At 41.2% G+C, this 26633-nt stretch overlaps 1 protein-coding gene across 1 annotated transcript; it reads right to left on the bottom strand.

The window, feature by feature from the left end:
- Positions 1–666: 666 nt before the first annotated feature.
- Positions 667–26280, bottom strand: Hdac2 (histone deacetylase 2). The gene is made up of 14 exons (XM_021204458.2): positions 25996–26280; positions 17301–17413; positions 16316–16433; positions 14581–14655; positions 13437–13575; positions 10454–10595; positions 8604–8696; positions 8420–8528; positions 5524–5664; positions 5158–5266; positions 4564–4694; positions 4095–4250; positions 2062–2119; positions 667–980 (listed from the first exon to the last, which is right to left on the bottom strand). Exons 1-14 carry the CDS (start codon positions 26045–26047, stop codon positions 950–952), a joined length of 1467 nt encoding a protein of 488 aa, XP_021060117.1. The 5' UTR covers positions 26048–26280; the 3' UTR covers positions 667–949.
- Between the last annotated feature and the right edge of the window lie 353 nt (positions 26281–26633).

Below are 26633 nucleotides of genomic sequence, written 5' to 3'. Positions count from 1 at the left end.
TTAGTGGTTCAGTCTCTGAGAGCCACAAAAGTCCAGGCTAGTTGACTCAGTTGGTCTTCCTGTGGAGTTCCTATCTCCTTGGAGGCCCGAAATCCTTCCTCCTATTCGATAAAAGTTCCCAAGCTCCATCCACTGTTTGGCTGTGGGTGTCTGCATCTGTCCTAGTCAGCTGCTGGGTGGAGCCTCTCAGAGGACAGCCACACTAGGCTCCTGTCAGCAAGTATAACAGAGTATCATTCAGTGTCAGGGACTGGTGCTTGCCCATGGGATGGGTCTCAAGTTGGACCAGTTATTGGTTGGACAGGCTTCTTTTTCAATTCACAATTTCCAATTTCTGAGTATTTGATTCAGTTCAAAAATAATTGCTTCATCCCAACTGCATAGTTTATGAATTTGGAAATACTTTATAAAACCCCAGTCTTCGTGACACTGGTTGAGCTATACAAAGTGACACAGTGTTATTTTTATTGAAGTAAGAAATACCTGTTAGAGCCAGTAAGCACTGTATAGATCTAGTGATGGTCTCTGACACTGAAATTACTTTTGGCATGTTCCAGTCTTACAGACCATCAAGTCATTGACTTGGAAACAAGCTTTCATAATAAATAGACAGAAAACAATCCAAGTACAATTTTTTAATAAAGATAATTACAAAAGATGGAAAAATCAGCTCAGAAAGGCCAATTGTTTCTTTAATAGATCCGGCTTTTGACATAATAACACATCAATTTAAATACAATCACATAAAGCATGGTGGGAAAAAAAATTGCTTCATAATTAGAAAAACTCACAATAAAACTTGCCAAGAAAAACAAAAACAAGCCATTTTGAAAATAAATACAGTCCATGCCAAAACAGTATAAAATGATGCCAATGTCCTCAAACAGGGAAGGTTTCTTATCCCAGAATCGTCTCACTTTTCGAGGTTCCTAAAGTTGAAGAATCAAATTCAAGGGTTGCTGAGTTGTTCTGACTTAGCTCTGTTGAAAGAGGATCATGAAATATTACAAATAATAGTCTTGGTTTAAGAGCACTGACCTGGCTACTTGCACAGTCTTATAGATTCGCACCAAGTAATTCACTGCTTTTTTTTTCTGAGCAATAAAAGCCTTAATCTTTCTAGTTGTTTTACAACTGAGCATTCTAAGTTATCCTTCAAAATTAGCAAACAACTGTGTGTGACCAAGCACATGTGCTTGCTCCTAACACAGAATCTCATTCTTCAGCCCAGAGTATAGGATTTAAAATCCAATATGTATCTTAATGTAGATTTAAATTCATGGCAATCCTCTGGCCTCAGCCTCCCCACTGAACTGAGATACTAGACTCGAGCCTCTGCACTGGTGTGGAGCCCTGGGGCTAATTATATCTGATGTTACTTCCTTCTCCAGTGAGGGGCTGCATACAAGGAATGAGTCAGCACTCAAGTGATTTCCTGTAAACCTGCTTCCCACCTTAATTTGTAAAATAAAGGAACCTGATGATTGGGCAGATAAAGGGAAGGTGGACCGGACAAGGGGAGAGAGAGGAGAAAATGGGGGAAAGCCAGGATGCAGAGGAGGAGGAAGAAGAAAAGTGGAGCAGAAGCACACGGCCTGGAGAAACTGCAAGTTCTAAGGGTTCTCATAGTTGTTGAAGATGGTAGTGTAGCGGCAGATCTGCCCATTCTAGGCGCACAGCATGTATTCATATTAATTGAGTTGTGTTTTCATTGCCAGGGCATATTTGGGTTGGAGATTTACTGCAACACTTCAACCTGCCTAGCCATACATGCATTCTGATAACAAAATTCTCAAATAGGCTTTCACTTAACCCAATGTTTTTTCCTTAAACTAGCCTGTCTCCTAACACCAAAGTATTCTAAGCACAGGAATATGAGCATCATGAAAAGCATGACTGCATACATAAAAGTTACCAGTAAAATAGCCTAGGACACATTACCCACACTCACACGGGCACTCACAGTATGTTCTCAGGCTCTGCCAGTACTTCTCAAGTATGCATTCCCTGACCAACCCCCAAGACATGTATGACCTTTGCAGAGACAGAAGCATCACTCACCCTTTGGTGTCTGTTTTCTCACTACTATTGTCCTTGGATTTGTCTTCTTCCTTAACATCTAAAGACAGAAGAAAAATATTAATATCTATTTTGAAATATTTAAGACATACATAAACTATATATATATGCACACATATATATACATATATACATGTATATGTATATATGTGTGTGTGTGTGTGTGTGTGTATCTGTGCTAGGCAATCTCACTACTCATGAACTATGTCACTAATAAGTGTCCTGTCAATCCTGAGCTGAGTGATGCCAGGCTCCCGCCCTTTTCAGCTTCAGTTCAGAAGCATCACAGCATTACAGGTTCAGTGAAGAATTTCAGAACACAGAGGAATATAGCACAGGTCAGGAGAGCTGTCGGCAGGGAAGGACACTGGAATGTGGGTCCCAAAGAATGAACAAACTCTCGGTAAGAGGGAAGGGTATCTTCCTGAGAAAACTGTAAAAGGGCTGAGGCAAGGAAGCAGTGGTAAGACAGAAGATGCTGAAGAGAACTGTAAGAAGGACGTGATCCTAAAGGCAAGAAGCTAAATTATGCCTTTTGTTTTTAACATTTATTTATTCAGAGTGTGTGTGTGTATGTCTGGGCACGCACACCATGATATCCACAGGGCAGTCAAAAGCCAGCTTGTGGAAATCAGCTGTCTTCCTCCGACATGCAGATCTTGGGGATTATATGTAATCAGGCTTGGCAGCAAGCACCTTTACCTTGCTGGCCCACAATAAATAAATCCCATTGCTCTGACCTTACACTTTTAATTACTACTAAACTGAACGTCATAACTTAATACAGTAATTAAAGTAACTGTCCCAGATAGCCAGAGTATTTTCTCTGTGTAAATTGGTTATGAGCAATGGCCTAATGGTGAGGTGTAGCGACACCAGCACACTTGGACAGTGCAGACACTGCAGGGCACTGCTGCCACCTCTCATACAAATCTACATGTCGACAATGGAGATTTCACATTTTAGTGTCTTGGCTAATTTTGGCTAGCTAAATTTTTACTCAGTGCCAAAGACGTGGTGGTGGTGGGTCTTATTTTAGGTTTTGACCCATAGATTTTTGTGGTATTTTGTTTAAAATAGTAAGAGTCAATTTACTCTATCACTTTCCTATTTGGAAAAAAAAAAAAAAAGAAAAGAAAAGAAAATGCAGAAGATATTTTAAAATAAAAAGAAACGGAGTTGGATGTGGTGGAACATTTCTGTAATCCCAGTACCCAGGCATCTGAGAAAGGACAATGGTGTGCGTCCAAGCCCAGCCCAGTAAGCAGCCGGAGCAGCCATGTCTACATAGCGAGGCCTAGTGAAGCCAGGCGGCCTTGCCTGACCAGCAGGCCAACTAAAACTTGCAGCATTGTCAGGCTGAAAGAGGCTACTTCCGATTCCTTACTCCTGCGTAGTTCAGCATAGCAGTGAGAGACCTAAGAGTTCTAACGAGGTGCTGTAATGGCATGTTTAAATAAACACTCTGAAATCCAGTAAGACACCAGAAACTGCCCCTTCCTACCTTTCCTCAGTTTTATTTTCCTCAGTTTCTGAAGAGTCTTCACTCTTAAAATAACTTTTCAAAGGACTATGTAGCTTAACTTTTGCTACATGAAGTCAACTTTAACCAGTTATAAATTATTTAGAACTTTAGCCAGGTGTACTGGCCTGCCTTCAATCCCAGTATATAAGAGGACAAGGCAGAAGACCACTGAGTTCAAACCCATCTAAGCTACAGTAAATGTTCTGAGCCCCAACATCTGTAACTACTGTCATCTCCCATGGAACCCCATTCCATGACATGTAACGTTTACTACTATGTTATTAAGAGGAGAGATTTCTATACCACAAACAAAATTTGAGCACACACTTTAAAAACCTTTAAGTCAGTTCTGAAGCATAAGAGCTAAATATCACTTACACCAGGAAAAGTTACCTGCCTAACGCACCCACCTGAGACTGTAGGATCTCTAAGAGACACAGTGGAACCCTTAAGTAGTGAAAGTGAAATGGTCACCAAAACATAAACTGACCTGTCTTCTTGTCTTCTGTCTCCTTCTTGTCTTCTTCAATCCTAGCCTTCTTTGCTCCCTTCTTATGATCAGCAACATTCCTACGACCTCCTTCACCTTCATCCTCAGAATCTGAAAACTCTTCATCGCAAGCTATCCGTTTGTCTGATGCTCGAACTGATACACAAAAGATATTTATAAATCTGATAATAGCCATAGGTTCTACAATCAGTGCATAGATAGACAGATATATAGATAGATAGATCAAGTGTCTACTTTCTGGACACAGCCATGTCTGTGTAGTCACACAAAATGAAACTGGTGATATTAATTGAGGCTTTGAGACATCAGGAAGCTAAATCTATATGTAATTAAAATGGAGAGAAGGAAAATCACATGTGCTGTGAACCATGCCTTGTGTGCCTTCAATTTTAAGTCTTATTTTGATACATAAGAAAAATGCAAAAAGACATAGCAAAGGTTTTCTTACTGGAAATTCTTTTGTCCGGGTCTTCTCCATCCTCATCTCCACTGTCTTCATGAACAGCATCCTCCGGAATAGCTTGCATTTGAACACCAGGTGCATGTGGTAACATACGTAGATTTTCAAATAAACGCTGTCTAAATGACACAATTTATTAGACAAAATCCACTGTATGTAAAGTTTGTTATACACACTAAACAAGAGCCAGCTTTCATTTACCTAATCTCTGAATGGCACACTATTTAAGCATCAGATCATTGCATATGTTAACTGACTGAACCCACAGCACACAAGTGTGTACCATTTCACCTCTATTTGACAATGAGGTAACAACTGTACTTATCAATGTCATACAACTGGTCTATGGGAGAGAGGACACAGCCCGTTCTGATCAATTTTCCTACATTCTATAGACATAAAGCATTTGATCTAATAAAAATGTTTCTATTATAAAGGTTATATATTTGTATTAATATAAGAGATCAAAAAACAGGAATATCCTTAAGGTTAGGAAGTATCTGATGTATATGCTAAGACAAATTCCTTTATTTGACCTTATATAGCCTCCTGAAATTCCATTAAGCCGAAGTAATTTCTTACTTTATCTTTTCCATATATTCTGGAGTATTCTGGTTTGTCATGTTTGAAGGACTAATATGCAGTTTGAAGTCTGGTCCAAAATACTCAAAGTAATCATTATATGGCAACTCTATTAAAAACAATGAAAAGCAAGTTACACATTAAAAGCTTAGCTTCCATATAAACTCAGAAACATAATCCAGACCCAGATAACAGACTATTCCCAAAGGAAAACTTGAAAGTGAGCATGGAATCTCTCATGGATCTGCAATCTAGCCACTCATCCATCCGATTAGATCACACATTCCAGGGGTGGTCATGGGCTCTCCCATTCATCCATCTGTACATAGCGGATGTTCTTCTAGATACTGCAACCTGAACACCTACCATTGGGAATTTCACAATCAAGGGCAACTGCAGTCTCATATGTCCAACATCGAGCAACATTCCGGATTGTGTAGCCTCCTCCACCGAGCATCAGCAATGGCAAGTTAAAAGTTTTCACTACTTCTACACATTTAGCATGACCTTAGACAAAGAAGATTTGGGTAACAATGAAATATGTATTCTTTAACAATTTAAAATAGGACCTTAAAAAGGGTAAAATACAATTTTACTCAACCAGCCAGGCAGAGTGGTACATACCAGCAATCCCAGCTCTTGGGAGGCTAAGGTAGGAGGGTCAGAATTGGGAGGCCAGTCTAGACTATATAGCATAACTACATGGCAGGCCACCTCAACACAAGGTGAGGCACTTGGGGGGGGGGGGGAGGAACAAGTTACAAGTTTCCAGTAACTTCTGGTGCCTTTCAGGCTCATAATTCAACCATTAAAGAAAGAAAGTCCCTCAATGATAACAGCAGAGATTCATAGGTTTTAGCCTTATTTAAAAAAATAAAAAATTAGAACAGAAACATTTCCTTTTGCAGTGGGCTTTCACCTGGTATTGAGATGCTGGCTGCTCTGAGCATAGAAGTCATTGAATCTTTGGGTCTGGTTAATTTCAGTGTGTGATTTTATTTTTGTTGTTTGTTTTAGTAACTTTTTTTTTTATAACAAAGCTTAAAATATTTGGAAAAAAATAAACTGGTACAAAAGAAAAAAAAATCCTCATTATCTAATGAGAGTTTATAGTGTCTTTTTCTGTGTTTTCTTCATGTACAGTATCAAGCAGGCATCTTCTACTACAACAGTGTCTCTTGGACATTTTAAGGACAGAAGTCTGTTAACTTCAGAGTACAAGGGAAGAGCCCAGACAAGACCAGCACTCTACCCCCACAGAAGGCAGAATTACTACAAAGGGGTTGCTTTTATACAACGAAGGCTAGAGCCCAGAAGAGGAAGCATGGAGAAGACCACAAGAAGAAATAATTAAGGAGGCAAGGTGGACAGCAGCGGCTGCTTGGCTTCACTAGGCCTGAGACAATGTAGTTGAAGCCAGTCGCAGAAGTATATTCTAAGTCTGAAAATGGAATTGCAAATACACAAATGAACTTCTACCTGTTGAAACTCAATGCAGATGTACTATAAAGAGTCAAAGGAGTTCAGTGACAGAGCACCTGAGACAGCTGAGCAGAATACATTAGAAATTCATAGTTTGGTAATAGGGAATATGGAAACCAAGCAAACAAAAAAATCCAGAAAAAAAAAGTTTATAATGAAACTTTTAAATACAAGCATTATAAACTTCCAGTTACAAAAGAGAACACTAACGGTATACACTGGGGTTACAGCTCCTAGAAAGAAAGGAACTAACTGGTGGCTGATGACTTCCGGTAAGTCTTATCTGCTCTGAAACACTAGATATCTATGAACATTTTATGGTCAACATGAAAGTGCTGTTAACTGAATGCTGACCTACAGGGAAGTGGGCAACTAATTTTGTATGGCCCACCGCGATACAAAGGAGACTACCTGAGCATGCCACAGTGCTGTGGCTGGTCTGCAGAGTACAATCATGACAAGTTCTTAATGTCTATATTTAATTATTTTAAAAGTTCTGTAAGAGAACTCAAAGCAAGATGTTAAATTACTACCTTAAAGTTCACATAGAATGAAAGTCTAAAGTAAAACATGCAATGTGCATGCTAAGTCATAAACATGCAATGTGCATGCTAATTCATTTCTAATTTAAACATTAACTTCATTTAAAAGATTATTTATCTTTTTCTTTATGAAACAAGGTTTTACTATCAAGCCTTAGCTGGCCTGGAGTTTGCTATGCTGACCTGGCCAGGCTCCATCCATCTCTGCTGTTCTAATGCTGGGTCTAAAGCATGCACTGCCACATGCAACTTTGCTTCATTCTTACAACCTCGAAGTTCATCCCATAACAGCAATTTAAGACTTTTATTCGTAAGGACTGAACAATTACAACACCTTACAGATTTACACTTAGGCTTCTTTCCTCATGAAGACACTTATGTGTTCCACTACCAAGTTAGGTAATCACTAAGAAGACACAGAGTGCACACTGATCGGGAGACATAATAAAACAGAAGCAGAGAGCGCTCTGTCCCATTAAGCCCACGAGGACACTAAGTCCAAACAGGAGGAGCTCAGTGACAGAGCACCTGAGACAGCTGAGCAGAATACATTAGAAATTCATAGTTTGGTAATAAGGAATATGGAAACCAAGCAAACAAAAAATCCAGAAAAAAAAAAAAAGTGAGTCTTGCCAGTGAAGAAGACTGCTAAGCTAAACCCACCACAGTAACCAAAGATCTTAGGGTTGGGTAAGGAAGAGAGTAACCATGTTAAAGTGTGCCAAGCTAAATCCTCATGCTCTGTAACAGCAACTGAATCAGACAACAAGGTACAGGTCTTCTGAAAAAAACAGATACAAACCTGGCAACTCCTGTTGGCGCTGGTATAGCAACAAACTACTCATGAATAAATGTATAAACATAAATATGATAACATGTAAGACTTGGGGAACTAAATTAACTAGTCAGCCACATAACTACCACCACCAACAACAATGAACGAAAAAGGATAAAATTCCACTAAAAATTCAAGTACAGAGTTTGGCATCAAGTTGGCAAGCAAAAGGTAACAATGAGAAATTAAAAATATGTTTTTAAACATGTATGGTGTGTACCACATGCATGCAAATCAGAAGACAGTGGTGGATTTTGAGCCAACATGTAGGAGGTGGGATCCAACCCAAGTCTTCTACGAAAGGAACACATGTTCTTAACCATCTCTCTAGTCCTCAACAATGAAAACTTTTATGGAAAGTTCTTGGGGAGAAGCACCATACCAGGGGGAACTAACTGCTTACCTTTGACAGTTAGATTGAAACAACCAAGCCTGTCCCCCGACAGCGAGTCTGCGCCACACTGTAGCACCACAGCGCTAGGCTGGTACATCTCCATCACTTTTGAGATGATCTAGCCACAGAATAAGACACATTAGTATCTAAGGATATTTTACAACTCCATTTTATTTCTGAAAGCAGTACTTACAGGCTTAAAAATTTGTCCATATGATTCATCATCTATACCATCTCTCATAGGAAAATTGACAGCATAGTATTTTCCCTTTCCAGCACCAATATCCTAAAACACAAAAGTAAATCTTAGGAGACTATTTCATAACAAAAAGCCTGACACATTTTAAAATGATTAAAAGACCAAGTAACACACAATTTTAAAAAAATTAAATAAAAAATAAGCAATTACGTGTTCCAGTATTTGTAGAAGTACTTAAAAAAAAATTAGATGTTTTCTTCATTTACATTTCAAATGCTATCCCCATTCCTATTTTTCTCTCCGAAAATTCCTTATATCCTCCCCCATCCCCTTGCTCCCCAACCCACCCACTCCCACTTCCTGGCCCTGGCATTCCCCTCTACTGGGGCATAGAATCTTCGCAAGACCAAGGGCCTCTCCTCTCAATGACGGCCAACTAGGCCATCTTCTGCTACATATGCAGCTAGAGACACAACTCTGGGGGGTACTGGTTAGTTCACATTGTTGTTCCTCCTATAGGGTTGCAGACCCCTTCAGCTCCTTGGGTACTTTCTCTAGCTCCTCCATTGGGGACCCTGTGTTCCATCCAATGGATGACTGTAAGCATCCACTTCGGTGTTTGCCAGGCACTGGCATAGCCTCACAGGAGACAGCTATATCAGGGTGCTTTCAGCAAAATCTTGTTGGTATATGCAATAATGTCTGGGTTTGGTGGTTGTTTATGGGATGGATCCCCGGGTGGGGCAGTCTCTGGATGGTCATGCCTTCAGTCTTTGATCCGAACTTTGTCTCTGTAACTCCTTCCATGGGTATTTTCTTCCCCCTTCTAAGAAGGAATGAAGTGTCCACACTTTGGTCTTCCTTCTTCTTGAGTTTCATGAGTTTTGTAAATTGTATCTTGGGTATTCTAAGTTTTGAAGTCCTTTTTAAGCTCTAAGGCAGTTTTTAGATAACGCACAAGCACTGTAGTTTGGGCTGGTGAAATAACTGGGCAGATAAAGCCCACCAAGTGAGATCCCCTCGGTTTCATCCCCAGGATCCACCCACATGGCAGGAGGACTCCTACACATATAACATGGCACACACGTACCCCTCCACACCACACAAAATAAATTAAAAAGTTCTTACAAACCTCAGTTTGATGAGGCATGAAACAATTTTACAAGATGTAAAAGTCGAGCCCACTTATTCCACCATTCTCAAAGTAAGGAGCCCTATGACCCAGACCCACAGGTAGGGAGGGATCCTCAGAGCTTCTACATCTACTGCACCACTCTGGGGCAACATGGAGTCCTGTGAACACAAACCCAGGTAGGGACCCCAAAATCAGTCTTCAACACCACTTAATAAGACACCCTGGGACTCTATGCCTTTGATCTCAGATAAAGACCCTGCTTGACCTCTCCCAACCTACCACAAGAGTGTGATATCCTGTACCCCACACCTATAGAACACTGTCCATTCCCATTGTGATCCCACCCCTGCTACCCAAGACAATGTATGCAACCTGGAAAGGTTAGCCAACTTTTTAAGATCAGCACTTATACCTGAGTTGAGACCATTTCTGATCCCTCGTTTCTACAGAAACAAAGTAATCACAACTGAACAACAAGCAGCATTCAGTGGGTCCACATGTGACAAATCCTAACAGTAAGCAATGATCCCAACAACTGCTCAACTAAGGTAAGGCCACATTTCCAGAAACAAACAAAAAACCATACACACCAGGTGCCTAGGTCCCATCATAAATACGCAAACAAAATGAACAAGACAACATGGCTCCTCCAGAAATTAGCAACCTCCTATGTTCATCTTATATTTATTCTGACAGAATTCAGTCTTACCCTCAAGTCTCCTGTTCCAGGAAAGTATTCCCCATATTTATGGAATGAGACGGTCATCACACGATCTGTTGTATAAAAAGCTTCCTCAACACCATCACCATGGTGGATGTCTATGTCAATATATAAGACTCTCTGATGGTACCTGAAAGGAAAACACAAGCCAGAATTTGAAAGCAGGTTCTTCATCTTACAGCGAATGCTCACCCTTCTTACCCCACAGACAGTCTCAGCATCCAGGCCCAGAGCGTCACGTCTCCTTTGGCTACCAAGACAATCTAGTACTCTCTGAGATCTACCCTTGTCTTTACACTTTAAAAACGGGCATACATTATCTATATATTCACAACTAAAGATTATGTCAATTGCTACATTAGAGAATTTCAGAATTGCTGGGCTTGGTGGCATACACCTTTAATCCCAGTCATCAGGAGGTACAGGCAGGTGGGTCTCTTGAGTTTGAGATCAGCCTGGTCTACAAAGCAAATTCTAGGAGACCCAGGGCTACACAGAGAAACCCTATCTCAAACAAACAAAAAACCACAACACAACATGGAAGGAAGGGCCTGGAGATGGCTCAACAGTTGACAGTACTGGCTGCTCTTTCAGAGACCCCAGGTTCAGTCCCACATAGCAGGCTCACAACTATCTGTAACTCCAGTTCCAGGTTATCCAACACCTTACACAGACATATGTGTAAACAAAACACAAACGACATAAAATGAAAATAAATCAATTCAAAAAATTTCAGCATTATAAAATAATCCACGGGCAACTGTAACCAACATAGTGCTGTTATTTTTATTCTTTTTTTTTTAAAATATTTATTTATTATATGTAAGTACGCTGTTGCTGTCTTCAGACACTCCAGAAGAGAGCATCAGATCACATTGTAGATGGTTGTGAACCACCATGTGGTTGCTGGGATTCGAACTCAGGACCTTTGGGAGAGCAGTCAGTGCTCTTAACCACTGAGCCATCTCTCCAGCCCTATTTTTATTCTTTAAACAGCTTTAAAGTGACCAGAACTACAGATTGTTTCCCTTTCCCTGTGGTTGTTTTGATAGTTGCTCATCCAGGCTAATCTCAAACCTACCTGCCTCTGGAATACAGGTGTGTACCATCCCAACTCCCCAGTTTCCAATGGTTCAAGAATAAAATAAAACTCAGAGTATTTTATAACATGACAGTTCAGTGACAGTCCAATGTCCATATCCATAAACACCTTTTACAGCAAAAAGAGCACATTTATTTATTTACACATCATCTACAGCATACTTAAGACCTCATGACTGTGACAGATCACAAGTGCCTTCATCATTCCCTGATGCTTTGTACACCACCAGTCACAGCAACAACTCAAATGAACTTCTGCAGTCACTCCACCATAGAATGACATCAGTTCCATACCTATGTCAAAGTGCAGATAGAAAAAAACTGTATTTAAAACAGCTACTGGTGTTGGAAAGTTGGACTAGTAGTTAGGAGCACTGGCTGCCTTCTAGAGAATCCAGGTTAAATTTCCAGCACCCACATGGTGACTCACAACCGTCTCTACACCCGTTCCTGGGGATCTTCTGCTGGCCTCTTCTGTCCTCCATGGGCATTGCACAGATGTGGTACATAGACACACATGCAGGCAAAACACCAATACATATAAAATAAAATTTAAATTCACCGTTTAAGGTAGTAAATGATTATCTTGTCACTGTGGTTGACTTAAAACATTTTGTTTATTATATAAAGATGCCGTAACTGTGCTCATACAACATTAGCTGGCATGATCAAACCAGGCATTTATGTTCTCAAGGCATAGAAAAGCCACACTAAGAAAATCTCAACTAGTGCAAACAGCGGTTTCATCACAGCAGAACTTCTTCACAAAGTTAAAAATCAAACACGATCAAATGGCCAATGTGCTTAGATGAGCAAGGAGAGCTGCTTACCAGACCAATTAAATCATGTTCAATTTTACCACGTGAAGAAACGTCAGAACTGAGCTTGCTAAAGACTAAGGTGTGAAAGAAAAAGCAGCAAATCTTTAAAATTGAAGGCAGTGGAATAAGCTTCAAGTCAATGAAGGTGATCTCAGGTATCCGTCGGTCTGGGTGAGTCAGCTATGTTACACTGACAGCACTTAGCTGCTGTCTGTTTGAGGTCAGAAAGTTAACTCTTGGGATGTGCATGTGGAGCAAGCCTATAGAACACAGCTGCAGTCAAAGCTGAAATACAACTCCCTACAGCATTACAGCTAACAGTGGAAAATAAGCTAGTTTTATTTTATTTTTTTAAAGATGTAAGTACACTGTAGCTGTCTTCAGACACTCCAGAAGAGGGTGTCAGATCTTGTTACGGATGGTTGTNNGCCACCATGTGGTTGTTGGGATTTGAACTCCAGACCTTCGGAAGAGCAGTCGGGTGCTCTAACCCACTGAGCCATCTCACCAGCCCATAAGCTAGTTTTATAAGTGTCCACATTCCTAAGGACCTTCACACTTCTAAAACAGCAGCGAAGGATAACTTCCAAAACCTCTTCAGCAGTTGGGCATCACTGTGTGTCCTTTATCTGTTTGTTCTGTGTGTCTGTGTAGAGGACAGAACCTGACTGGATAAGAGAACTGGGATCAGCCACACTAGTAAATGGCTAGACAAACTTCTTATAACACAGGTTTCAAAGTCTTGTCTTCAAGTAACTTTAGCCTTCACATTTCTGGAGCTCTAGCAGCTATTTTTATCAGCTCAGACTACTGCAAACCTAAATGGGCAGAGACCATTTACCAGCAGTCTCAGGCACGGCACTGTCTGCCTTCTCGCTCTCCCACTGTAGTGGTATAGTTCTCACACTTCTGCAGGGGCTCACAACAAGCCCTAGAAGACTCAGCATTAATATATTATCATTTATTTGATAGTCTTTAAAATCTTTTTTTTTTTTTCCTTTCAATTAAGAGGTCTGATCACAGGGAAAATTCAGTTTGAGTTAACTCACTTGAGTAACTCGAGGATGGCAAGCACAATATCATTAACATAGCAGAACCCTGATGCTTCTGACTTCTTGGCATGATGCAATCCTCCAGCCCAGTTGACAGCCATATCAGTTTGTTGCCGGTTTAACTTCACAGCCCCAGCTAAGAAGGAGATACATGTTATGGTATTTATAAAATATTTAGAATTTAAAATAAATCAGATTACATAAAATACATATAAGTGAAACCCTATTAAATATGCCATGTATAAGCAGAAAAGGTTTTGACATTCAAAAGCAAAGGATTATAACTTAGGAGCCTAAGCTTTCCTCAGATAACCATTTTCCTACAGTTTACCCAACTAAAATCACAGCACACATGGAAAGTCTTAGAAAAAAATGGCAGAAGAAAAAAAGAGGATAAAAAGGTCTCTGAGCAAAAATACACTAACTTAAAAACTGTGTTAAAGTAGTCATTGTTGAACACTGGCATTTAAAGACAATTATACTTGCTACTTTGAACCTGAAAAGCCTTCTAAGAACCCCAGGGAACATTTAGTCACCAGTATGGTACCACCAGAAGGGGATGGATTCTCTAAGAGCTGAGATCTGATCTTGCTTGAAAGGGATACTGGAATCCTCTTTATCCATGCAGAGGCCCTGACGTAAACCAGCCTTCTCCCAAATGCACATACCATAACGTGCTATCACAATCCCCAAGGACAGGGTCAGTTAAGCTCCCAAACTGTGAACCAAGATCAACTATTCTTTTAAAAGTTACTGCAGGTTTTGTTACATTAACAGAAGAGTGAATAGCAAAATCATAACCATCCAAGCCTCTAACCCAATGACTGAGAGGCTAAGGCAAGAGGATTGCCACACTATCCAGGTCAGCCTGGGCTCCACAGTGAACTACAAGACAGCCTGGGTACTGGGTGAGACTGTTTCAAAAACAAAACAAAACAACAAATTCATTACCATTAAGTTGGAATGATAGCACATGTCTGTAAGCAAGCATTTGGGAGGCAGCCATGGAGGTGGATGAGACTGATACAGCAAAATAAAGCCAACACAACCTTACTACATTACAGCTTCTGCTTTAGACAAAAACTACAGACACTCTAACCCCTTCAGCTCCTCTTGAGTCTGACTAACTCAGGATACTCACCAACTGAACCACCGGTGGAGAGCTGACAAAACTCAAAGAGTCCATCAAACACCGGACAATCTTCTCCAACGTTAACTGTGAAAGGTGAACTTCATTAAAGTCAATCTATTATCAAGTCATTGAAGGCTTTTTCTTATAAACTATTAAAAACATTTGCTTCAGGCAATCATAGGATATAATATTTCATGGTAGCAATGTGAAATTTGTAATTTTAAAACATTACCTATGAATTTCAAAATTCATAGGGAGTAATACTTCAAGGTAGTAATATAAAAGTTACAATTTTATAATATAATGCTTATTTTATACAAGATAATTAAATTGTTACTTATGGAATATCATTACCAAATCTTATTAGGATATTTGTGAAGCAATAATTCTACCCAACCACCACCATCACCAACAAAATAAATCAAAAGCCTATATAAAAGTAAAATAGGCACAAATCTAGTTTTCTCTTTAAATATGATAGTGAATTAGTTAAAGATTAAGTGGCTGCAACTGCCTTCTAACTCACCTTACTGACCCTCACACACAGTCCCCGACTCCAAAGCATATTTTAGTGAGTATTAAAATATTAAGTTACTTTGTTTTTTTCTGTGGCTAAAACTGACTTCAGAAGCTGCCATGAATCAATCAGTTTCATGGAACATAAGACAGATGACATGTCACATGGTCATGACATGGTTGACTCCCTGTGCTGAGAGGAATAAACACAACAGAAGGTGTGTGTGGCCCATTCCTCATCATCCTTCACATCCCAAATCAGACTTTAGCAAGAGGGCAGGTGTTTACAGACCTACAAATTACAGATACTGTACAAAAAAAGTTTTAGTTTTTTGTTGCTCAAATAGAATTTCATATAAACCAGCACTATAATGGTTTAAACAAATCCTGTCATTGACCCAAGGGCTACTGATTATTGTGTAAATCCCTAATAAAAAACCAAAAAACAATAGCTATAATAGCATCTGTCCTATTACAGTCTTGAGTTAACCAAATGGGATAACCTATGGTAGGGAAATATGTTCAGTGAACTTGAGAAATCCTTATCATCATCACTGAATTAAATCCACCTCTCACTGAGGAAATTGGCTCCAGTATTAAGCTTCAAAAGACAGCATTCCACATGTTTCACAATACTTGGCAACATTTCTTTAATACAATTGACTACCAATCTCTAATAACAATATACTTTCACCTATAATCGAAAACATGTAGACTAAAAAGAAACACTGAGAAGCCAACAAAAGGCAAAGACTTTACATTATAGAACAATGTGATACATTGTACACAGGAGGTGAAATGGAGGACTGAGAGAGAGAGAGAGAGAGAGAGAGAGAGAGAGAGAGAGAGAGAGAGAGAAGCAGGTAGATCTCTGTGAGTTTGAGGCCAGCCTGATCTGCATTAGCAAGCTCCAGGACAGCTGGCTACAAAATCAGACTCTGTCTCAAAAAAATTATTTAAAAAAAAAAAAGAAAGAAATATATTTTTCTCTTATAACTCTGTGATCTCCCTATAAACCCCAAACTTATCATGGGTACAAAATAAAAAGAACAAACTTAAATAGGTTTGTTTTCTAAAGTAACATTAATATTGGTTCAATGACCTTCTGAATTAATAATTATATTAATATTTTAAATTATGAGGGAAAAATACCTATTGAGGAAACTCTGACCAGAAACTTTAAAAAGATTCATTTACATTCACCACTAGTAAAATAATTATAACGTACATCTCTGCATCTGCTTACTGTACTCAGACATGTTATCTGGTCTTATTGATCGTAGAAATTTGATATACTCATCACTGTGGTATTTTGTCATTTCTTCAGCAGTGGCTTTATGAGGCCTCTGAAAAGAAAAACACCAGGATGTTGGAAGTATCAGTTGTTAAATGAGAATTATCAAATGATATGTATAAGTTTCCATGATCAGTCTCAGTCTTTCTAAATGAACCAGATCCACCTGAGTAACAAGTTACAATGCTAATCCAGATGCATACATTTGTCTCCCAGGCAGCAGGAAGCCCCTCTCCAAGCTAATGCTACTCCTGTTTGTTCAGACTCTTTCCCATCACACCCTCGCTGTTCTCTACCCACTGACTTTCATCAAAGGTTTCTAAGAACATCGCTTGAGATCTTCCTTAGCCTTCTTTTATTCTAATTTTTGTTCTGAAGAGCTCAATTTCATTTACGACAGACTTCTTCCACAAGTCTTCCCATTTCTCTAAAAGCCTCCTGTAATCATGCTTCGCCCTCTTCTCCTGCAGTTAGCCTTATTCTACCTTGCACTTTTTATGGATACTCCAGCCTGTGTTATGAAGGCTTTTTAGGTGGCTGTGTATCTTACACCATTTTTTACTTACCTTGCTATCATTAACAGCATTTCATATGTATGTTAACCAAATAAATATTTATGATTAATTTTCTACCAAACTCTTGCAATAATTCAGGTCAATTATCTTTTATTTCTTTTTTAAAATTACATTGTGTGGAGGTGTGTCCTTATGCCCACGTGGAATCAGAAGACAACTTGGGGGAATTAGGTCTCTCCTTCTACTGCGAGAGTTCTGGGGAAGGAACACAGGCCATCCAGTTGGTGGCAAGCACCTCTACCTATTAAGTTATCTCACCAACCCCAACTACATGCATCTCCCACAGCAGCATAAGAAGGGCTTTCAAATACCAGTTTAAAAATACAGTGCCAACCAGTACTTACATATATTTCCATTTTTCGGTATAAACCATAATTTAGCAGCAAGTTATGAGTCATCCGGATCCTATGAGGCTTCATGGGATGACCCTGGCCATAATAATAATTTCCAATATCACCTAAAAGAGAAAAGATGCTTATTAAATACCACCACTGACATGTGTCCAACATCAAAACCATTTATATTTAAACAGGAGTTGTTAAAAATTATTTTTTGTAATCTTCAAATTACATTAGAAATCTAATATATTATGCAGATTTTATATACGCCTAGGCTTCACATTCTTTGTGGAGAGAGAAAGTTTTTCTGACTTTTAGTTTTCCAATTTTCCTGATTTGGTTCCTTAAGGTGAAATCCATTTTTAGTGGGTTTTTGTTGTTGTTGTTGTTGTTGTTGTTCATCTTGCAAATTTAGATACATAAGATGTATTCTTGAAGTATGGAGTAGGATCTAATTTGTCAGCTAGTATTGCTTCTTGTATAACTTATTGGCATCCTGTAGAAATCTCTTACAGTCAAGCTGGTATAATGGAAGGGCTTAAATGTTCAGTGTCAACAAGTGGGAGACTCACAGCATTTTTCAGGGTAATAAGGATACTCTTGTCCTCATTTCTCAGGACACAGTAGTAGCCTGTGCATTAAAACATCTTAGATGCTATGGTGGTTTGAATATGCTTGGCCCATGGGAAGTGGCACTATTAGTGGCCTCATTAGAGGAAGTGTGTCACTATGGAGGTGCGCTGAGCCACACATGGTGAATTTTTCAGATTCCCTCCAAAGGCTTGGGATATACAGTGGTGGAACGTTTCTCTAGCATGTACAGGCCTTTGGTTTAATTCCCCTGCACAAAAGGGGAGAGACAGGAATGCAGATGGGAAGAAGGAAGGGGAAGGAGAGGAAATGTAAGGGAGGAAGACAAATACAGTACAAGGAACGAGGAAGGTAGAGGAACAGTGAGGATATCTCGAGGATCAAGCACAATCATGTCATTGCCCTGTACCTATAATACACAGAAGTCTGTGTATAAATAGAATAGGCTCCCTCCAGGAGCCATTACACACACACACACACACACACACACACACACACACACACACACACAATACCAGGCACAAGAAGCCGTCTTTGGAGTTGCTGGTCAGGACTGTCCAGGAGACTCCCAAAACTTTATATGCTATTGCCCTTGGTTGCCCCCTAGAGGTAAATGCATATTGCTGAAGACACCACGCACTTGAGATGCAGGGCCCAAGAAGCCCCTGAGCTGGACAGAACTTAGAGCCTAATCCTTCTTGAGGACTACCCTTCATATTACAAAAAGGAGTCCTGCAAGGTTCCAGAGGAGGGAAGCAACCAATAGTCCTACCCAGTTATGACACCTATGAACCACAGTAACAACCACCATGGCACCATAAATGTGGCGTAGTGGCACGCAGACCTTTCCAGTAACCAACAGCTTTCTAATTAGATTTAAGATCCATTCAGCAAGAGGGAAATCATGCCTAGTACTGGAGACCTAGCCAACTTAAGACTACTGAAGTCATGGATCTCTGAATAGAATATACAATTACTATTTTACAAAACCTACATCATCCCTATCTATATTCTACATAGTAGTCCTCACCTCTGTAAAGGAAAACTTCTTGTAGCACAGACCATTATAGAAAACCACAATCAACTGAAATGCAGAGTTTTGGAGCCCATTACCAAGTGACACATCTACATTACAACCCCTGTACCTTAGGGTCAGAGGTCATTGGGGAAGAGGGAGAAGGGTTTAAGAGCTTGAAGAATAGGGAGTTTACTGTAAGACTGCTGCTGATGAGACATGTCAGAAGTGACACCCACTAAGTCTCACCAACATTCCTGGCTAAACATGACCTGAACAAGGTCATCAACAGACACATTAATGAAGATGAGGAGGCCTCAAGCCTAGACAAAGAACTACAGACAACTAAGTAATGAGGATAGGAGAAAGGATCTCCTCTAGGTAGTGACCAGCCCATGGTTATCCAGTAACAAACAGCCAGCTCTAAAAGCATGCAAGTAACACTAGATACACTGAACAGGTTGTATTTATGTATTTAGGAGTGCATATATGTATCAACAGTTAAAGAAATCCGAGGGTATGGATTTGAAAGAGAGCAGGTGGAAGGCTCCACAGGTGGGGTTGGAGGGAGGAAGGGAGGAAGAAAATGGTGTGATCATATTATAATTTTAAAAACAAACAAGAACCATTTTGTGGGCAAGGTACCTTTAAAACCAGCACTCTAGTACCAGAGGGTAGGTGATTCTGGGAGGAGGAGCGGGAAGAATAATAATTTATAATGTTTCCTGTTCAGTATTAGTTTTATATATGGCTATTTTGAAGTTATCTACTTCTTACTAAAAAACCTTCTGCCTTTTTCTTTAAGAAAATGTTTTCCAAACTGATTCTTTTTAAATTTTATTTAATGTGCATGGCGATTTTGCCACACATATGTCTATTCCTGGTGGCCATGGAGGAGGGCAGGAGACAGCATTGGATCCCCTGTGGCTGTAGTGACTGACCCCTGTGAACAACCCTATGGATGCTGGAAATCCAACCCAGGTTCCCCTGAAAGAGCAGCCAGGGTATCAAACTGCTAAGCCATCCAGCCCTGTTGTTAAAATGTTTAATCCCAATCTGGCGTTTCTACCCTGGCTTTGACCATTTAATTTCCGGATAAAAGATACACACAACCTTTATATTTACAATAGGCCTTAAACAGCATAGGAGATATCTACCCTGTATGTTATTAGAATCTATCCTCCTGTTGATACCCCTGAGTTATTACTGATTATATTTCATCCGAGCTCCACCTAACGCCAATTGGCCAGCCCACAGAGTCATGTCTTCACAGCTCAAATCCATGGCAGCTTCTCCTCTGTCCTTCATCTTTTTCCCTTTTGGTTTTACTCTGAACCCGAGCCCAGGAATTCTAAGCCCCACATACATCTCTTCTGCTCAGCTATTGGCTGTGGGCATCTTTATTTTCCAGTCAGAAATAACTTGAAGGCAAGGCCACATACTGCTACTTGGGTCTGTGTGCAGAGTACAGATCTTGGGGCCTGCACTTAGTATTGCAATACACAGCAAGATCAAACCTCAACAGTACCTTCTTCCTTTCTTAATTTCATGTACCTAGAGGCTCTGCCAGTTACATAATTTGGGCATTTAAAATGTGACCCCATTTTTTTGTTCAAATACTTAAATATAGTTTTACCAATTAAGAATATCCAGAAAAGCTTGACTCAAGATAAAAATATATAATGTACTAAAACTGGGACAACATTCTATGATCAAAGGTATTTCTGAAGCAAAAATGTATAATTATCAGTTAGTGGAATAAAGACAATAAATTATAATTGCATTAATTCAGGATAAGCTTTTGATTCTGAGTGAACAAAATTTCAGATCATTGCAAATTTCAAGACTGTGAAATGTACTTTCACCCTGTACACAGATGAGCTGCCAATAGTAGTGGGGGAGAGGCAAAGGAGGGGAAAAAAAAAAAAAAAAAAAACAAGAAAAAAAGACTACCGTGCAATTTTTGTCTGCCTCACACCATTAGTTCTGTAAAAGTTTTAACACCGTTAGACCCTCCTCCTTGAAACACTGGAGACTGGATCTCCACAATTCTGTTCTCCTCCATTGTGCTCCTTCCCTAAGCCCACTTCCTCCAAACCTTTTAAATCCCAGTTTTTCCTCACTTTCCTTACAAGTCAAGAGCTTGTCACTGGTCAAGCAGTACACCAGGAGTGATGGCTTCATCCTATGGCTTCTCAGGAACAATTCCAGGAGTCTGTGTCTCTCCATACCATCACCTTCAACAAACACCTCAGTATTTACCACTTACCAGCTAAGAAATACTACTTCTCCCTGGGTTTCAGGTAATTTTTGGAAGTATTTTCATTTGATCTAAATAAAGATCTCAAATACATAATAGCCAACATAGAGCCCTTGATTCCATACAATCTCAATGGACAGTCTGTTGTCCATCTCATGCCCAGTCCAGAAATCACCACTCCCAGCCCTAACCCCATGTCCAAGCCACCAACAAGTAATTTTGATGTATTTCTTCTTGGTTTATAAACCACTCTCAAATGTACCCAATTCTATCTAAAGACAACCATTTCGTTTCACTTTAAATAGACAAATATGTATTTAACACTTTCCTCTAGCCTACATTCTACTTCTCACCAATTCTCTTAGAGACTAGCCTCCACCACTAAGAGTAAACATCTCTTTCAACTAAGTTTGCTGTGCCTGGTCCCTTGGGGCTCAGCCCAGCATCCCTATCTCTGGGTTGCCCTTCTTTTGGGTATGAGACATTCCAAGTACTTGGTCTTTGTCGTTTTTTAGGACTGGTGCACATTCTTCCTTGAGATGCTTGTTTTATTACTCCATCAAGGGCTCCCTCTCTTACTCTGTTACAAACACCCATTTCCTTCTTAAGCAATCTTTGTCTATATGGGACACAGCAGGGACTTAAAACAACCTTATGTTTCTGAATCCCAAACTGACTTCATGTACAAGTATAAACCATGAAACCAGAGTGAGACCGACTAACCAAAGAGATGAGAGTAGAACTTCAATGTAATGGTGTTAGGGTGATGTTTCTGTACACTGTGTGAAAATGTGTCTCTATCCTTCCCCAACTGCCTAAGGCACCTCCTGACTGATTAAAATAAAAAGCCAACGGCTTACAGCAAAAGGCAGGATGGTAAAGTGGGACATCTGGAAGAGAGAGGGACTCAGAGAATTAGGCGTGGAGTATCCCCTATTCAGACTCGGAAGAAGTTGGTTGTAGGAAACTGCGAAGTGTAAATGAGATAACTGAGTGATGAGCTAGTTGGGAGCAAGCCTAATTTAAGGCCTAGGCGTTCATTAAAAAATAAATAAATAAATAAATAAACAGAATAAATCTCTGTCATTATCCAGAGCAATGGCCGCCTTAGAAAAGCCCAAACCATTAATGACTTCACATTTCATTTTGCTAATGTAAGAAATTTTGCTTTTGTTCACCAACTCCAAATGTTTTAAGAATTTGCTAACATTTAATTTTGCTAGGAAAAAAAATTATTAATACATTTTTTTTAGGGACAGAAGAACAAAACTGCAAAAGAAAAAAAAATCTTTGTATTCTAGGTACGAATTTTTCTTAGACATTAAAACAGAAACCCATGTGGGGAAAGAAACCCCATGTGGAGAATATGAAATGTTCACTTGTTTTTCGTCTATAAGCGGCAGAAGCTTATATCCTCCTGCCTGTAATTATATAGCACTTAGTGGGAATGGATGGGCTGGAGAGTAGGTTAAGAGCATTTATTGCTCTTCCAGAAGAAAGTTTGGTTTCCAGAAACTACATGGTAGCTCACAACCACTCCTAAACATCAAGAGCACCAGATATGCATAAGATGCACATACATTTTAAATAAAAGTAAAATAAATCCGACAACCAATGGCCGCTCTGTAGAAGTCTTGTATCTGTTAAGAGAGTTAGGAGTACACTGGGAAATATGATTACGGTAATTGCTATAGTCTGTATTTGTGTTGCCACGTGCTTTCCTCTGGAATATGTCTCCGAACATTTTGATTACGAGTATCTCTATCAGAGAAAATAAACAAAGCATAAAGCAATTGGTGTTTAATTATATAAATTATGCATACATTCAATTCTGTCATACACTATACATTAGAAGGCACTACATGATTGGTCCCAAGCTTCACTCTAAGCAAGGCAAAGTTTATATTTCTAAATAAAGTATTAAAAGTGTGAGCATTGCAATTAGAACTAAATGTGGCTCCATCTGCTCAATTACACTTAAGTAGAGAAAAAAGGGAAAAAAGTCAGAAAGGATCTTAGTGTAGACATATAATCAGCTTTATATCATTTGCTGATTTTTATCTTTTAGTATAGTAAGAGATTAGCCAACATTCTGAAATGTGTTTCTGGGAATTATGATGACCAGTCAATAGTCACAGTCCACTAAGACCAACTCTGATTTCTCTTCTGAGGTTAGGGATAGTTCATATCCAAAAGTTCACAGATCAGTGGCACAGAGATCTTACAAGTACAATTCTGAAGACTAGCACACACGGAGGAAACCATATTCAACCTTCAGACGTATTCTTCACTAAGCACACAGAGTCAGCAGGAAGACACTCACAGGAGTTGTCAAGAGGCTCTCTGGGTGCCCATCGCCCCGTTAAACTCCTCCTTCCCCGATCTCTTCCTCCATCAACCAAGTTAAAAGCATTAACTTAAGACTGGTATACTGTGAGCCCCAACCCTACTGGCACGGTCCTCCAGCACCCCAAACCTTCATGCGTATCAAAGTTATGCACTTTCTTGGTACGAAAGTCACTTTACCTGCACCTTTTGTTTAGAATTTAATAAAGACAATTAAAGATTGCTGCTACCTTTATAAACTAACAAGAAGAGGGTTTCTGTAATCAAGTCAGATGTGTAGGGAATTCTCTGTAGTCTAGCATGCTATGACATGTTAATTAGCTTAACTATGACACCAATTTATATATTTTCAATTTTTGTTAGCTTCCCCCAAATGCCAAATATTCAGAATGAAAATAAGTCCATTCTATAAACAAGTCAAGAAAGAACCACAGATAGATAACCCAGCAGATTTCCACCATCAATTATACAGCTGGTCACTTACAACTAGGTAAAGCAGTTGCATGGGCATAAGTCAAAAAATCACATGACTGAAAAATATCTCCCTCCACACCTCATCTCCATGACCAATGTCTATCCCACCCCTCAGCAAAGGCTCATCCCCACACAAGAAGCCAGGAAGGAGTTGTTCAAGACAGAGAGTACTCTGGTTCTCCATCAGGCCTGGTGAAAGTTAATGTGACTTAGAGTTCATCACTGATGACAGAAGCTGACAGCTGAAGAGACGGAGCTGTTCCCCAACAGTTCAACCTTTCCCTTGACTCTCACGAGAACAAGCCTTTACTCTAGAAAGGCTGTACTTTCCAATGGATCAGAGAATGCAGGTCAGGGCTTTGCCATGAACCCAACGTCATAATGTAACTCATGTTTAAACCAACATGTTCTCCCATCTCTGCTCTCCATGATGGTGTAACTTCAAATAAACATGCAATGCAGATGAGGTCCTCTCAAACTTCCAATTAAGCCAGGCCATGGTGGCACATACCTTTAATCCCAGGATTTGGGAGGCAGAGACAGGTGGATCTCTGAGTTAGGGCCAGCCTGGTCTACACAGTGAGTTTCAGGACAGCCAGGTCAACTTAGAGCCTGTCTCCAAAAACAAAACAGTCATTTAAAAAGCCTTTTCCATTTTGGCCTAGCTTTCTGTAAGGTTTTTTATTTTCCAGCTAATGACAGGTGGCTATTTTATTTAAAGCTTGTATTAAAAGATTCTGTCAAGCCGGGCAGCGGTGGCGCACACCTTTGATCCCAGCACTTGGGAGGCAGAGACAGGCGGATTTCTGAGTTCGAGGCCAGCCTGATCTACAGAGTGAGTTCCAGGACAGCCAGGACTACACAGAGAAACCCTGTCTTAAACAAACAAACAAACAAACAAACCAAGAAAATGCACGACTATTTTCAAGTTAAAGTCGGTTTCATTCAGCCTAGTTCTGTAATCTACCTCTCCAAGACACTATGACTTCAATACAATTACAGAAAACTCTCCCAATTTCATATTGCTTTGTAGAGATCAAGCATTCAATCAATGAGCTTCGCTAGTTCTGTCAAATTTCCTTATTACTTCTCTCAATAGTTATCTATTAATGTCTTGGGTGAAATCTGTATAGGCAGGGCACTATTCCATTGGTGTAACTGAACCCAGAGACTATTACTGCTCATACTCCAAATTAGAAAATCCTTACAGTCACCTTGTACTGTTCACTGCATTGTGAGCTCAACCCTATTTGGAATATTTAGTCCACTTCTCAAAGTTTCCTGCAGCAAGGTCTCCATCGCAGTAGAACAAGCAAGATGCCTTTTTCCTAACCCCCCAGAGCAGGGTATTATAGCAGATCGAACAAAGAGCAACAAAAGAAGTGGGAGGTAATAACCTCCCATAGAGACATGCCAGGACCCATCAAACAAGAACAACTGCAGGCTTCCCTCTCCTATCACTTCCCCACAGACCTACCTACTTCCAACTCAAAACCCCTTAATTGTCACCGAGGAAGTGCAGCCCTTCCATTTGAACCCTGAGAAAGTGGAGCTCGAAGAACACGACGAACAAAGGCCAGGGATGGAGTCCACGCAAAATACCAGGGAGACAGCGCCGCTCTGCGAACTTGGCCGCCGGCCAGCAGTAACTCCTCCGCAGCCCCACCCGGGTTCCGGGGTCCCGGGTGAGGCTGGAAGCGCAGCGCGGACAGATCAGAGACTAGAAGGGGGTACCGTGAGAGCGGGGGAGGGGGACAGGGACGTGGGGCGGAGCTCCAGGCCGCCAGCTTTGTGCAGTCAGGCCCAGGGTGCCAACTGGGGCTCCTCCGAGACCAGTCCGAGGCAGTGCGCCCCAAACCTGCGTGTGCCCGAGAGGAGGACCCGAGAGGAGCGAAGGCGGGCGTCCCCGAGACGCCACCGCTGGGTAGGCCGTGTCGGTGTCCCCGCGGGCTGCCACCCCCGACACCCCGCCGCGCCCTCCCCGCATCCCGGCCGCAGGCTCCTCGGCCACTCACCATCATAGTAGTAGCACACTTTCTTCTTGCCGCCTCCTTGACTGTACGCCATGGACTCGGGCCGCCGCCTCCCGGCTGCGGCTCCTCCTCCGGCTGCTCCCGCCCGCCGCGGCCCGGCGGCCAGACAAGAAGGCTGAGGGGGACGGCCGGCGCGGCAGCCCTCGGAGCAAGGGCAGCCCGGAGCGGGACGGCGGCGGGGTCCGGGAGGGCCGTAGGGCAGAGCGGGGTAGGCAGCGGCGCCGACGCGCGACACTCGGCAGGGGTAGGCCTCCGGGCGGCGGGGCTGCGAGGCGGGAGCGACCACTGCGGCCGCGCGGAGGGGGCAGCACAGCTACGGTCGGGAGGAGCGACCGGGTCGGAGTGGACGCCACCGGCCAGGGCGACAGCAGCGCTCCCGGTGAGCAGTCCCTCACAGTCCGGAGGTGCGCACAAGCGGACTTTAGCCCCGTGCTCCGAGACCCGGGCGCGCAGCAGTCAGGTGCTCCCCTCGGTCTTTCGCGCACTGGTTGCGCCTGAGCCGAGCCTGCGCACTCCGCGCCTGCTCAAACGAATCCCGGGCAGTCCAGACCCCTCCGCCAGGGCGCATGCCGCTCCCCTCCCCCATCGCCGCGACGCTCCGACCCGAGCCCGCCACGTGC

This window comes from Mus pahari, chromosome 9 (assembly GCF_900095145.1).
Source record: "Mus pahari chromosome 9, PAHARI_EIJ_v1.1, whole genome shotgun sequence".
In the NCBI taxonomy this organism is placed as follows: domain Eukaryota; kingdom Metazoa; phylum Chordata; class Mammalia; order Rodentia; family Muridae; genus Mus; species Mus pahari.
This window is presented reverse-complemented; position numbering and strand designations above follow the sequence as displayed.